General features: G+C 41.1%; 1 protein-coding gene and 1 long non-coding RNA gene across 7 annotated transcripts; one reads left to right on the plus strand and one right to left on the minus strand.

Annotated features, from left to right (window-relative positions):
• The first annotated feature begins 282 nt into the window (after positions 1–282).
• st8sia5 (ST8 alpha-N-acetyl-neuraminide alpha-2,8-sialyltransferase 5) lies at positions 283–15440 on the plus strand. 6 transcript variants are annotated; one of them, XM_058048650.1, is made up of 9 exons: positions 283–863; positions 7165–7272; positions 7570–7665; positions 9873–9965; positions 10456–10614; positions 12780–12924; positions 12999–13111; positions 13685–13777; positions 13864–15440. In XM_058048650.1, exons 1-9 carry the CDS (start codon positions 718–720, stop codon positions 14324–14326), a joined length of 1416 nt encoding a protein of 471 aa, XP_057904633.1. In that variant the 5' UTR covers positions 283–717; the 3' UTR covers positions 14327–15440. The 6 variants fall into 6 exon arrangements, with proteins under 6 accessions (XP_057904633.1, XP_057904641.1, XP_057904605.1 ...); XM_058048658.1 differs by having other exon boundaries at positions 10528–10614; XM_058048622.1 differs by lacking the exon at positions 7570–7665 and having other exon boundaries at positions 286–863.
• Positions 4114–6054, minus strand: LOC131102977 (uncharacterized). The gene is made up of 4 exons (XR_009119527.1): positions 5997–6054; positions 5367–5443; positions 4754–4881; positions 4114–4318 (listed from the first exon to the last, which is right to left on the minus strand). It is a non-coding gene; the product is annotated as an uncharacterized LOC131102977 (long non-coding RNA).
• Positions 15441–15895: the final 455 nt, after the last annotated feature.

The raw sequence follows: 15895 nt of genomic DNA on the forward strand, positions 1-15895 counted from the left end.
TAGATTTTTGCCAACCCACTTTGAATACGCTAGTATGGGGAAAAAATAGTATCATATGGGACCGATAAATATACAAGTAATACACTTCACAAGATTCAAGTGCACATATGTAATGTCATTACTGCAGGGACTTTTATACAGCATATATCATTCAATGACACAAACAAGCTAGGTGTTACTACTGTTTATGTCACCCTTGAAAAAAGCAGTCTGTGACCTTGGAGTATTTGCTATATAAAGAACACATGAATGAAGGGTGGGCGCCCTCTGGTGGCTATCCCGAGAGAAACAGGCGCACCCTCCTTTCAAGATTGCAGTCACGCAGCATAGCTCAGTTTGGAGATGAAGCAGAGGGTGTGCGCGCGTTTTCTATAAAGGCGTAACTTCATTTTAAGCCCAGAAACACCGCGTTTGGGTGATATAATTTGAAACCACAAACCGTTGATTTCACTCATTTCTTTTTATCCCTGCGTTATTTTTGCGAGCTCTGTCTCCCCTCCCTCGTCGCGTCACATCCCATAATAATCCCTCCGGGGTATCTTCCTATCAGCTCTCTCATATGTAATATTACAAATCTCCATCCCTGTGATGATGCAAGTATCCCGCTAGGAAGGTGATGGACGATGTCCGGTCCTATCGGGCCAAGACACCTGCGCTCCCGGTCCTGAATGCAGCAGCGGAGAGAGACACCGACCCGGGTGTCAACGCCATCCCCGGATGCTGCGCCGCAGAATCGGCTACACCGACCCATCGTCGGGTAAAGACATCCTAGGCAATAGGTCCCTTTGTTTCATATTCATTTGCGCATTTGGACTGGTAACACTGTTGCAACAGATTCTCTATGGGAAAAACTACATTAAGAGGTAAGTATTGTTTGTCTTTAATCATTTTAGAGACACATTTGCAGTGATTTGGAATTCAAGCATGCCTTTCATAGAGGTTGTGTTGGTTTCTGAAACCTTGAATGTTTAATGGATCTTTTCTTCAGGGGGGGCGAGCTTTAATGGCTGGAGAGGACAATAGCAATTAACCATCCATCTTCTCCCCCTTCCTGTGGCATAAAAACAAACTCCATTGGGTTTCTTTTGACGATGATAAAGCATCACATCCATATCATACACACGCGCTCCAGCTGTGTATGGTGATGTATTTTTCCCTTTATTTATTTATTTGTTATTCTTCTTGAGTTGAAGCCTTCTTGACTGGTGGTAGCCTACATCTTACAGAGGTGACACACAATCACACTGTACTGTGATTTAATATATAGCAATAATGATTTTAAATAAGCAGTATGTGAAATATTGTGTTTATTTTTCACGTTATCTGTAAAATGAATGACTTTTAGGCCACTGCAGAGCCACACCTCTGCATAAGTAGAAACACAATATCCTGTACCTGGCTTTTAGCATTTAAACCCTCACCTTTACTACTCTGAAACACTTCTTTTTTTAAAATTTGGACACAAATGCCAGTACGAGACGAGCAGATGTTGAGAAGCCGGGGTGTTTGAGGGTTTTTTGAGACCCGAGTAGCACCCCACTCCAAACAAAAGGGGGTTAAAAGCCACAACTCCGCATCCCTAATATCTATGACAGCTCATGTATGTTTACAAAAAGCAAACATAATGTGCTGCAGTCTTAGACACCCTCCCCCGCCCCCCTCCTCGCCACCACCGCAGTTAAAGCCCCTCCCCACTGCCACTCCCCCTCCAACCCCACAGTCTGGTCTAAGATGGATTCATGGCATCCGTAACCTCTCTAATGGTGAGATTCATGAATTCCGGCAACATCCCTGCACGATACTTGTGGCGCTGGGCCCGTGAGACAAAGCGGAGGAGGGAGGTGGGGGGTGACGGATGGCTGACAACAAATGGGCTCAGCGGCGGCCATTTTGCTACAGTCTGTCTGCACACACTTGAGGGCCAGTGTGTGTGTGTGTGTGTGTGTGTGTGTGTGTGTGTGTGTGTGTGTGAGAGAGAGATCCAAAGTCATCATCTACTGCCACTAGGCTGTCAAGATGATGTGACGGCCAAGGCCATGAGGTCAAAGTGAGATATGAACTTATTAAAAATTGGCCTTGGATCCGACCCTAAAGATAATGGTGTCATGTGATCCGGATCCATTGGTCTTCTCCTGGCATCCTCAGGTGTGTTTTTGTCCTGTATAATTGTATAAAGGGGCAGCGCAGAAACACAACGGCATCATATTCATTAATAATCCAGTTTTGAACAGCTTTTCCAAAATCAAATTCAAGCACTTTAAGGACACTTCAAAGTCAATTCTTGGTCTTTTGTAGCACTTTACAAATGGCTTCTAAAAATACAGGTACATACATAATTAGAATACCGTGCTGAAGTTATTTAATTTTAGGATTTCAATTCAGATGAAGACACCAATTAAAGTCATGTTAAACATATCGGTGTCGGATGATATCGGTATCGGAAATTGAGAGTTGGACAATATCGCCATATCAGTTTTCGGCAAAACATACCATATATAATATATCATATACTGTATGTACCAATACCATATCTTTCTATGTAGCAATGTGAAATCAATGCGTCTAGGAAGGACGTTGCAGCAATGCTTAAAATGACCAAAGTACAACACAATACTGCATGTATTACATGCTATCGTGAATGTACCTGTTACTACATACTAGTCATAGGATGTATATAAAACCAGAAAGTCTTGTTGGAGGTTTTGATAGTGAGCTTTGTAAGCGGAATAGGTGTGTCCCACTGCATGCATTAATGAGCTGCCTCTTATTTTTATCTATTTTGATATCTTTAGAACGCACAAATGAAGTGTCTCTGGGTATGGTAAACAGACTCCAGGAGTCAATAAACCAGCATTAGAGTACTCTTAAGTGTATTCATCCTGCTCTCAAGTCCCATTAATGTTGCCCAAGGCCAGGATGGCAAACATAATAAGCGCTGCAGCCCAACTGTGACGGACTATTGTTTTTTCTGCGCTCACATTTCTGTCCAGACTGTTTTTATAACCAAGTCAGCGGGAGATGAATGGCCTGGCATTGTTTGTATTCAGGATGCTTGATTGATCTGTGTGTTTGCGAGGGAGCCACAAGAGATTGAACAGCGTTTGCCACAAGATGGGAATTGATCCAGTCCCAACATACAGTACGTCACTGACTTTGCTTGGACGTACGACGCTGATTTAACGTGATTTGTTGTGAGCTGCTGGGATGCTTAAGTGGTCAAGCGGAGGGAAATGTTCTCGCTAAAGGACAATAATGCATTCGTCAAATGCCCACTGAACACTCACGGGAGCATGTTTCTCATGAATACGTGCAGAAGCCTCTGTCACATGTGTACTTGGTGTAAAACTTGATTCATTGGCTTGAAAGAAATGTCGTTTTAATTTAATTAGGGTCATTGAAAAACCAACAAGATGGCATAAGTTGTGATAACCTCACTCATATTTACTAAAGTTGGTCAAAATGTTACGTTCTCCAACAAATTCCCAGCTAAAGAAACACGTTCAGACTAAATGATCAATGACATTATCTGAAGCAGTGAATGACATAAGAGAAATGGAAGGCTTCATACCTGCTGTGTTTACAAGTGTTCGTTTAATGAGGTTGCAAAGGCAAAAAGCAAATAAATAAATAAACAATTGTATTTAACAGTGGCGTCATTACACTCTTAAAAATGCTGGGTTAAAAACAACCCAATCTGGGTTGTTTCTCAACCCAACGCTGGTTAAATATAGGACCAACCTCGCGTTGGGTTATTTTAACCCAACAAGTTGGGTTGGTTCTCTTAACCCAACAATTGGGTTGTACATTGGGTTGTTCAAATGACCCAACGCTGGGTTCATATTTACTACACGGCTGGGTTATTTCAACCCAGCAAGTTGGGTTGCCAATATACCATATATATATATATATATATATGTATATGTATATATATGTATATATATATATATATATATATATATATATGTATATGTATATATACGTATATATATATATATATAAAAATTATTATTTATTATTATTTATTTATTTTCATTGTATGCTAATACTATTAATAATATATTACAATGATAATGACACCAATGTAACAATAAAATATTTATTAAAATTCAACATTTCCAGAACATACAAATATAACAGCTCACAACATTTCCTTCACATATGAACAAATTATGTACAAAAAAAATAACATTTTAAGAACAAGTGAGGGGGACAGCTATGAGAGAGTGATATATACATAGAACAAGAGGCTCTGTGAGCAGCAGCACAAATGGGTAGGCGATTCTGCCTGCTGCAAGTATTCCACCATGTTAGCTCCGACCTATGATGAGAAAAGAAAAAAAGGTAAGTATTTTGTAAGTATTTCTAGCAGTGCAGAGCAATTGTCATCAGCTCTCTACTGAAGCTATTTCAATATACATTCTACAGGGAGAAGTATGACACCTGTAAATTCAATGGAGTGTTCAACAATTTATTCAGGGGGTTTGGCCAACCACAGACCATGTTTGGTCTGTGGTTTATACGTCACACATCACTATGGAGTAACAACTTACACCAAGTTACAACTTGTAAGAATAGTGCTTCATGAAATGAGAAACACAGCCAAATGTTACGTTGTCACACATTCCACGAAATACAATCTTTTCAAGTAGCTCCTCATAAAAAGAGTCCTTCTTTAAAACTGTGTAAAAGAACAACTGGAGTCATTTCACAATTCATTTACATTTTAATTTCTATTGAAAGGTAAATTACTTACGGGCTTAACATCGAGGAAGGCTCTCTTCACCTCCTGAATACTCGCCCGGACCAATTTCCTGCCCTTTTTAAACACAGGCGGAGGGAGCAGGATGGGCAGAAGCGTCAGGGCGACTTCTCCCCTGGCATCTGTAGGACAATTATGGGTGTCATTACCAGATTGTTGAGAACATGAGTTTTAAATAATATAATATAATATTACAATTTTAGATAAAACTGTCTTGTTTTCAATATGTCCCACTACTGTGCAGTGTTGTCGTATTGCAATCAACCCTAACATAATATTAAGAAAATGTCTCGATTATGTTTACTTGGTCTATTATAAAACACAAAAACACACCCCAAACATTTTTTTACCAATTGGGATCATAATGTGTACCATAGAGAGTTTGTCATCATTGTCTAGAGCAGTGGTGAGCAAACTTTTTGACTATAACAGCAATATATATATTGGAATCACAAGATGGATCACAATCAAAATCAAATCAAAATGTGGGTATTGGTACAAGCTACAGTGACTGACCCACCGCCATTTCTTATGCATAGAACATATAGTAGGCACAGTAGCTACTGTAAAACAATACCCATAAAATGAAGGCATGAAGATGACTTACCTTTCAAATCAGCCCCTGTAGCTGCCACTCAGTCAAGTTGGAACTGACAAACTCATCCATAGATGCTTTTCAGCGAACTGAAACATCACAAAGAGGGTCCATAAGAACAAACATACCATGAAATGAAATAAGATTCAGTAGTCCAAACGTATTCTCCACATTTATATGCGACTTACAAAACTGTCGTCGAATTCGCGCCCAAACTAGTTGAAACTGCTAAGTATACAGTGAACTATCGGTGGCTAACGGAAGCCCGCTAGCATGCAGCAGTCTAGCTTAAAAAAAAACACCGGTTCATCAGCACGCTCGTATTAATTCACGAGATTCTTTAACTTGATATCACATAAAATGGCAAATTGACGAGATAACTGACGTTGTCCTCATAACTATCACACATAGTGCATGTCTCTTGTAACTTCAACAACATAGTTTGGTTCCTACATAGCTCGCCAGCGAATGTGTTCGCTTGCCACTTTTGGAGGGAATGGAAGTTTGCTAAGGTTACCGATCCATTCCTGAAGCTAGTACTCAACAGTGCTTCACGAACTTACATTTTAACAAGTTTATGAAGTTTTATATAATAATATAAAGTCAATTCTACGGTAAAACAATAGTGGGCATGTAACAAACCTTGCTCCGTGCTGAAATTCGTCTCCTCAGATGAAATGTGGGGTCCGAACGAAGTAAGTTTGTGGGCGGGGCTTTGTTGCTCGTGTCCAAAATTCTACCCAACGCTTTGGGTTGTCCAAAATAACCCAGCACAATATAATGGAAATCACAACCCAGCAGCAAATAACTCAGCACCCAACAGAGATAACCCAGCGAATTGGGTTCTCAGAATACCCAACTCAATAAAAATAACCCAATTAAATGACCCAACAGGCTCAACCCAGCGATTGGGTCAAAAAAATAACCCAGCATTTTTAAGAGTGTACTAGTAGTAGTAGTAATAATCAGAAGAAGAATAATGATGATAGTAATAATAATAGGCTAATGAATAATATAATAATGATTATTATATCATTGATCACTGTCCACTGGACAGAATGGTTGCAGAGCTTGAGCAGCGGTTTTGCAGTGTAGATTGTGTGTACTTGTGTACATTTAATGGTGGCCTAAAACAGTTGAGTATCTCTACTAAATCTGTCCAAAAGTGGGAAATTATATCCCGGTTCTTGTTGCTTATTTGTTTTTTGGATTTTTGAATTTTTTTGATTTTTTTTGAATGTCTACTACATTCATTCATATCCTGTGCATCTCTAGGGGGCTTAGCCCCCCCTTTCCTCAGAACCTAGTGACGCCCCTGGTATTTAATCTCAATTTGTCACTCGATAAAAGTCCTGCAGACCATGTGATGTGAAGCGGCGATTCCCAGCCATTGATTAACGTGCGCGAGGAATCATCAGGTGACTCAATTCCATTGAATTGGTCCAAAATCGATTATTGATTTACTGCTTCATTTATCTATGAGGGTAACGTAGAGTGATATGTCAATTAGGGGTGCTCCGATCGATCGACTACCAATCGGGATGGGCCGATATCAGCGAAAACGCCTAACGCCGATCAGCTCCGCCTCCACTGTAGCATCCAGAACAAGCCTGACTATACTAGATATTGTGATGTGTTTTACTTTGAGTCCTTTCTTGAGGCAACAAGCTGCTCAATCTCCAAATCCGGCGTGAATGTGTGCCATGTTTATGCTATGAGTGAACGCTTAGGGTGTTTTTTATTTATTTATTTTTGTTTATGCACGACACGGACAAGAAATCCCAAATAAACTGACTCATTTTCTTACTAGTGCGCAACAGTTTAGCCGACTCAAAGGGGACGAGACAGGAAATTGGACCGGTCCCGTTAATTTCTTGGATGACGGATCTCTGAAGCCTGCCAGAAATGGAAGGAAAAGGTACCTTTTTCCCAGCGTAACTGACTGCACAACACCTCTGAGACAAAGAGAGTGAGCTATATAGTGAGAGGGCCACACATAGACGCATTTTCCACAGCCATCCCAAGTGACGACCCAGCCTTTGCATGCGTGGACTGGGCCGCTCATTCGCCCACCAGCCTCCTCAGATGAACATCTGATATACTATATCGTTTTTTTTTTCATTGACTTCCCTTCTCTGTTATGAAGTCTGCAGGTCTAGCAAGTGAGCAGGACCACGTCACACATTTAACTTTTAACCTGTCTGCATGTTGACAGATGTTTCCGTCAGAATTTTCAGCCAGATTCACAGATCTCCGTAATAGTCACACCCTGCCTAGCCGATATTAAGAAGAAAAACAAACGCTCTCACAGGTAGGCCAGTTTGAAGGCATTTTTAGTACATTCACAGAAACCCAAGAATGCCTCTTTCTTTGTCATTGGTCTGAAGGGTATTACAAGTCTCATGTTATTTTCCAGTGGTGGTTGCACTCCAGATTTGCTCTCTTGCATGTTGTCTGATTCCGTCCACCTTGACCCCAAATCTCCCACCGAACCCCCATTCCGCCTCCAGAAGCTGGTCGGTCTCCTGTGGATGTTCTGGCTTCTTCTCGTGCCGCCCATCGTGTCCCATCTAGCACCCATCTCCAAGTGCCTTGTCCTGCTCAACCCTTGTGTCGTGTTCTGCACAGCTCTTGTGTGTATGCCATGTACATAGTGTGGACACGTCTCCCTGCTCCTACTATCTCCCCTTCTTCACATCTGCATTGTCTCTCTTTTGCGACCTGGATTTAACCCCCCCTTCCTCTTTGTTTTGGTTTCAAATCAACTTTTCTTTCTCACACCAAGACAGGAACATGCCGATAATGACACGGTTGGTTCTTGAGCCAGCATTGCACATGTAATACCGCTGAGTTCATCCCAGGAAATCTATTCCATTGGCTTCTATTCAAGACTCTCTCCTCAGAGAGGTGGATGTAGACGACCAGTTTCACTGTTTATTTGGACCATATCCTTCTGCATCTTGTTCCTTTTGTGCATCCCTCTGCTGTATTGCCCCATGTGTTCTTTTATTGCCATCTTCTTTTTTACACTCATCGACCACCACAGACACATTATAACACCCATCCATCCGCAATCTGTTCTGCAAATATCATTTTCACCAATAAGATTGCATACAGTGTCCTCCAGAAGTATCGGAACAGTGCGGTCAATTCCTTTATTTTTGCTATAGACTGAAAACATTTGGGCTTGCAGCTTTTATTTTCCAGCTATTTACATTTATTACTGGTCCTATTGTGTCCTATTGCACTTTGACTGGGTATGATAGGTTTGACCTGTGTAGACTACGTACATTTTGCCATTTGATGTCAATCCTAAATGTTTTTACATCAATAGCAAACATAAAGGAATTGGCCTGACCGTTCCAATACCCATGGAGGACACCGTATCATTCCCTTTAAATGAAACATGATCATGCGCTCTTGTTTTCTAAACTGATTTCATTTCAATTAGTATCAACAAAGGCAGAGAATTCCTACAAACTATTAAGTCAATTGTATGCTGAATTTGGTCAGAAATTGATTAGAGGGTACTTTTTTAGTGTGAATTGTATACGAGGTGTGTCAGAACTGGCGTGACAAAAGGAATCTAACGCACCGTCCCAGTCAGGTCTGCCACACCTTCTTGTAATCCCGGAAGGACTTTTCCAGGATCCACCATAGCCACTTCCCCAAAATGGATCCCCTTTAGCTTGGTAAAGAGGGGGAAAAAATCACAGAGTCTAAATGGGGTGAGGAGGGAGATCCCTTCAGCGTGGCGATGTTCGTAACAGGGAATGTCCCACACATCAATTGTCCTGGAACCTTTCTGACACACCTTGTAGCCATAATAGGGAGACAAAAACCTGCACAACAGTGACATCTGTGGTCACAAGTGGTAATAACACGGACGTGCTTTGCTTAATTTCTTAAAGTCACTCAAATGTGGAACTATAGCAATAGGAGTCTTAATGGAGCATTTGGGAGTATACAGTATGTCGTTATTTGTCATTTAAGCTACATCCTTACCTTTAATCTCCACCCCCAAAAAAGCACACACACACCCCCTCACACACATTTTGTTCAGGCTGCACTCTGTCTGCATGTAACTACGGTGTTGTGTGATGCATCCATGTGCAGAAATGTGTGAATTGGCGTGACCTGATATGACGATCACACCATTCTCATCAAATGTGGCCCCACTACCCACCAAAGACATGTATATGTGTACGTACATTTGTTATCGTGTTAATGGGGATGTTATCATATGCTCAAATATGCAGTCAGATGCGCTTTAGTTTGAGTGCTTGGGATTAAATAACGCAATAACAAAAACGAGACAGCAAAGCCAATGCGATTCGTATCATCGGCGCGAATGTCATTCATTGTTATTTAGATACATTTAGAAAAATGAATATTCCTATACTGGCTTCTCCCATGATATTTTATTTTGTCCATCTATTTACATTTCTATTTCTGATTCATTTTTCTCTCAGAGTGCTCTTTCCAGAGGTGACTGTGAATTGTGTATTACCCCTTCAGGTATTTGGGAAACTATGAGGGCCCTTTTGAGTACAACTCGACAACATGCAAAGAGCTCAGGCAGGAGATTATGGATGTCAAAGTCTTGACAATGTAAGTCTTCTTGTCCATTATTGTGAGATTTGTCGGGTGCGGACTTTATAATTTGCCGTCTCTTCACTTTTATGCTAATTTTGTGACCAAACGACAAGCATTTCCCCCCCCCCCCACGTCATGCATCAAAAATAGGAACTAAATGCCTCACCATGACACATTTCCTTATACAGAGTGAGACGGTTGAAATGGAGTAGCATCCTTCCTGGTTTAACGTCAAGTAAATTGTTCCAAGGGCAGCGAGCCAGAGAGCAGCAGCTGCTCTGCCTGGAAGTTGGAAGTGGCCTCCCAGAGAGAATCACTTTAGTCGTCTCCCAGGAAATGTCACTTCAAGGACAATCTATTTACAGCCGTGCTAGATAAAGCCACGTTGTTCTTCAGTCTGACTGCCCTGATTCTGCCCCCCCACAACCCTTTGTTTTGTTGCTGTTGTTGTCTTTATAACGCTTGTTTTGTGTTGTTTTTTTTTGTCAATTTACTACCCTTGTAGAAACAATAATCGGAAAATACATGGTCATGGGTATCCTTCTTCATTCCACAAGTCTCTCTGCCTGTCTGCCAGGGTCAAAACCTCTGATCTGTTTGAGAGATGGCGGAACCTGCAGGTGTGTAAGTGGGAGCAGAGCAAGGAGGAGGCAAGCAACTTCAAGTAAGCACCAACCCAATCACAGCAGAGCGCAGAATAAACATTTCACGTGTACTAGTTTATAGCAGGTCAAAGGGCACCTTGTAAATTCTTCAAATTCTGCTCTCGGATGCGTGGTCGACAAAAGCTGTAGCTGCTTTTGAAGTATCATAAGTAGCCAGCATCCAGCAGCTTTATCTACCTCTGCATGCGCTTTTGGTTTGGTCCACTGGTGTGGTATTGACTCTTTCTGAGTTTCATACAGGATAACAAGAAATAGACCATCATTTTTTTGTTTTAATACAGTTACCTTATGTGTGTATGAAGTACATGGAGTTTTTCCTTCTCCTGGAAAAGTTGTGATACTTGGTTGTAAAAGTCTCATCAAGTCCCGGTGAGCTTTCGAGTCAAATTCATTCATTTATTCATTCAGTACAGCATAAAGATATCTTTGATTACATTTGAATTTCTGCTAGCTGGTGCTGCTGACTCGTCCATAGAATAATGGCAGTGAGAATGGCAAGAATGATGATGTCACACTTACCTGTGCCGGAGAAAGCCATTGTGTATAATAAATGTTTCATTAGGAAATGTGCAAATTCAGCCATTTTTTACTGACTTCTCTATCACTGGTGTGAAACTCATGCATTTTAGATGAACGCAGGCACTAAAGCTAGCTGAGCTTGCTTACTTTTCTCTTGACCATTCTATACCGTTCAGTTTCTCATGCACTATTCAATGGAAAAAGTCAAGTACATTTACAAATACATTTCTGGGGAACTCAATGCACAACGATGAGCCAATTCAAGAAACAATACAAGCAGTTGATGTTTGCTAAATCCAAGGATGAAGAGTCTTGAACCAGTCATGATGTGCTATATATATCACTATATTGACACGCACTATGGTACACATTATGGCATTGGATGCTCATATCACCGAGTACTTTGGTATGGGTCAAAAAAAGAAATTAAATTAAATTAGGGCGGCACAGCGGACGAGTGGTTAGTGCGCAGACCTCACAGCTAGGAGAAGGGTTCAATTCCACCCTGGACCATCTCTGTGTGGAGTTTGCATGTTCTCCCCGTGCATGCGTGGGTTTTCTCCGGGTACTCCGGTTTCCTCCCACATTCCAAAAACATGCTAGGTTAATTGGCCACTCCAAATTGTCCATAGGTATGAATGTGAGTGTGAATGGTTGTTTGTCTATATGTGCCTTGTGATTGGCTGGCCACCAGTCCAGGGTGTACCCCGCCTCTTGCCCAAAAGACAGCTGGGATAGGCTCCAAGACCCCCGCCACCCTTGTGAGGAAAAAGTGGTAGAAATTAAATTAAATTAAATTAAATTAAATTAAATTAAATTAAATTAAATTAAATTAAATTAAATTAAATTAAATTAAATTAAATTAAATTAAATTATTCGTTTTCTTTCGATTATCCTCACGTGGGTCGCAGGGGGTACTGGAGCCTACCCCAGCTGTCTTCGGGTGAGAGGCGGGGTATACCCTGGACTGGTCGCCAGCCAATAAATAATAATAATAATCATACAATAGTAAAATAAAATAAATAAAAAAAAATACATCAGAAAGGCAGGAAGTGAACAAATGTAACAGTTAGTGATTGTAAAAGTACCAGATGGAGGGGTAGGATTTAATAAGCTTTGCTTCTTCCTACTCCTTTTGGACATGTGGAACTGGGAACTGATTATGGGATGCACTCAATTGTAATCTGATGCATGTTCAAATGAAATAAAACCATTACCAGTAACCATCAAGTTATGTCTGATTTTCAGCTATCTGTCTTGACCACCAGCGTGGATTGTATTAAACAAGAGAGCCAATAGTCAAAGATCATTCCTATAATACAACCCATATACGTATATTGCTTCTTATGAGATGTTGTGTACAGTATAGATATGCGGGTCTGATATCATCTGTGGCCTGTGGGTTACACAAAAAGCAAACATTTTTACATCAAACAAAAATCCTTTGAGTGCTTTCCGAGGGGATTAAGAGGGCGGCACTCATTTTATCTAAAAGCCTTTTTGGTCCTTTCTCCCATTCTCTAAATGCTAATGTAAAAAAACATGCATCCTACTCACATATAACTGTTTGGCTAAAAGCATAGACACCCCCATGGGCCACGTAACTTGGTCCAGTTTAGCTAAATGGATTCTTTGTTTGTTCCAGGATGTCGCTGTCTCGCTGCTGTAACGCTCCGTCCTTCCTGTTCACCACCAAGAGGAACACCCCTGCAGGGACCAAGCTGCGCTACGAGGTGGACACCAGTGGCATCCTTCCAATCACCACTGAGGTTTTTAAGATGTTCCCAGATGTGAGTGAGCTACTGGCTGCTGTGATGGACAATTCACGCATGCGGATTTACGAATACCTATTTGTGTCCTCCAGGATATGCCGTATTCCAAATCCCAGTACAAAAAATGTGCTGTGATCGGAAATGGGGGTATCATCAAGAACACCAACTGTGGAAAGGAAATTGACTCAGCTGATTTTGTGTTCAGGTACCAAAAAAAATATTCCTTTCGTGCTCACATTCATTAGGTTTTGTGGATTGCTAGTTTTGTTTTTGTGTCATTTTCCGTTGCTTGTGTGATGTCACGGCATACTTTGGCCTAATGACGCCACTGGTTTACTGTATTAAAATAAATCAACAATGTAGTGTTGTGATGGCAGAACATAGCATGGTTCCGTGCATTCTAAAAGACTATTTGACTACCTTATCTGCCCATTCCAACTGACTGCCAAGCTCTATCTTTCTGTGTATGGTGCACAGTTTGCAAAGATAACACATTTTTCCAATTAAAAGTTTTCCGTCCTTGAAAAAATGGCAGGCGTTTGATTTCAAGCTGACAACTGGCGTTTTGCCAGCTCCTGCTGTCAGCCCATTTGTCAGCTCTCATATTCAGCTATCGTTAGCTCCTTTCGCAACTGAAGTCTATTGGTCCAAGCTGTTCTATCATGGAAACTGCAAACCTATAATTGCTTTATATGGAAATGAAATGAAATGAAATGTTTTCAGTCCAATACTTGTGGAGTTTGAGTCCAGAAAAGTGTCTTTTCATTTTTTGTCATAGATGCAACATACCGCCCATCAGCGAGAAATATTCAGCTGATGTCGGCACTAAAACGGATCTGGTGACGGTAAATCCCAGCATTATTACAGAAAGGTACCGTAAATCATCCTCAAATCCAACCTCATCATTGGTGGCTTTTCCTATTCAGCTGTTTGTCTTTTTCACTTCATGCAAATCAGATTTCAGAAGCTGGAGAAATGGCGACGGCCCTTTTACGACGTCCTCCAGAACTACGAGAACTCCTCGGTGGTCCTTCCCGCTTTCTACAACACGCGCAACACGGATGTGTCCTTCCGGGTCAAGTACATGCTGGACGACTTTGACTCGCAGAGGGGGGTGTTCTTCTTCCACCCGCAGTACCTGCTCAACGTGCAGCGCTTCTGGGCGGTTCAGGGCGTGCGGGCCAAGCGGCTCAGCAGCGGGCTGATGCTGGTCACCGCCGCCCTGGAGATGTGCGAGGAAGTGCACCTCTACGGTTTCTGGGCCTTCCCCATGAACCCGTCGGGCATCTTCATCACTCACCATTACTACGATAACGTCAAGCCGCGACCGGGCTTCCACGCCATGCCGCACGAAATCTTCAACTTCATTCACATGCACGCCCGCGGTATCGTGCACGTACACACGGGGCCTTGCACGTGATCTCTCACATTTCTTGCTGTGCACACCTCAACCTTCATCACGTGGTGGAATATATATTCCACCACGTGATGAAGGTTGCTCTCTTTGACTGACAACATTTCTCGATGTGGTGTTCTTTTCTCATTTTCGCCCTCTGGTCAGTTTTTTCATGTTTTTCATGTGTGACACGTGGTCTTCCCGATGGTGGTGATGTTTCCGTAACGTTTTCTAGTGGCTTTTTGCTGTACAGATCGGTTCTTTTCTACTCGCTCGACTCTGCGGGTATGGCAGCTTTTGGGCGTTTGTGTCAAACAAAGCCTGAAACTTGTCATATTTCAAAAATGTATAAAAAAAAAGCAGCACCCAATTGTCTACTTTTGTAATCTATTTGAACATTTTAAACGGATAAACTGGCCTGTTTCCAGTGGCCTTACTCCTGTTTGAAAATGTCCTCTGGCGATGGAAAAGAGGCACAAAGGGATTCCTTTATTATTTTTGATTTATTGTTTGGCTTATCAAATCTCACGCCATGCTGCCTTATGATAGCCACTCCCTCCATCTGATATGCAATCCTCATCTATAATCAAATCAAATCAAAGGAGCCTCTTTAAAGAGTCCTCTCCCGACTTCTTCTTGTTGTAAAACTCCATAATCACATGCCGCTCTGCATGATGTCCGCCTAGCTTGGTGTGTGCCTGCTTCAGTGATCACTGAATTAAGTTTACACTCACAAAAAACCCTTTTTTCTTAACCAGATTGTCCTCAGTGGTTGCAGATGGCTGGCGGCTTAGTATAGATGCTCTGATGATAGCAGTTGCTGCAGCTTTGTGAGGTGCTGGAGTTCACTGCCACAGTGTTAATTCACCTTTGCTTGACTATGAACATTCAGGTTGCATTCTCAAATGTGTAGTGTAATTTATTATTTTTTTAAATGTCATTTTTCAGCTCTTACTTTGCCACAGACTGATGTAATGCATAATGTATAATTTGCATTTAAATGAGCACCGCTCCATGCACCGCTTATTGTTGTCAGAAGTTGAAACAATGGGACCAGTCTGTAATAAATGAAGGTAATATAACAGTGCTTCTTAACTTTGAATGCCTCTGTATAATATTGTGTTTGTAAATAAACCTGTTTGGATTTTTTTCTCTTGTATTATTATGGCTGATTGCAATTTTTAATCAGTTTTCAAATTCGTCATGATTTAATCACCATTTACAACTATGTGTAAAATCTTCCCATTTTATTGTATTTTATGGACAAAAAGATAAAGGACAGGACACAATTGTATATATATTTTATGTACAGTATTAACAGCTCCAAATGAACGACAAATATATCTAAAAGACACCAAACGTCTGAAAATGTATCTTAAATAGTAGCATAATATTTGAATCACATTTGAGTCGTATTATGATGAGAAATGAGGTGTTGTGTTCAAAAACACCACGTAATTTAAGTTGAATTCGTATGTTTTGTGTGTCGCTGGGATTTCCGCGAATACTTTAATGCAGTGAATTGTACTTCCATAGTCAGAGTCACCTTAGTGAGGGATAAAAATATTTATATTTATTCGTCTGTGTTTATTT

The sequence above is a fragment of the Doryrhamphus excisus genome, chromosome 2 (genome assembly GCF_030265055.1).
Source record: "Doryrhamphus excisus isolate RoL2022-K1 chromosome 2, RoL_Dexc_1.0, whole genome shotgun sequence".
Taxonomy (NCBI): Eukaryota; Metazoa; Chordata; class Actinopteri; order Syngnathiformes; family Syngnathidae; genus Doryrhamphus; species Doryrhamphus excisus.

Coding starts and splice junctions, on each gene's coding strand:
- st8sia5 (XM_058048650.1), top strand. CDS start 718: ATGCTGCGCCGCAGAATCGGCTACACCGACCCATCGTCGGGTAAAGAC. Junction 864..7,164: donor GGGAAAAACTACATTAAGAG/GTAAGTATTGTT, acceptor TTTTCTTACTAG/TGCGCAACAGTTTAGCCGAC. Junction 13,112..13,684: donor TCAGCTGATTTTGTGTTCAG/GTACCAAAAAAA, acceptor TTTTTGTCATAG/ATGCAACATACCGCCCATCA.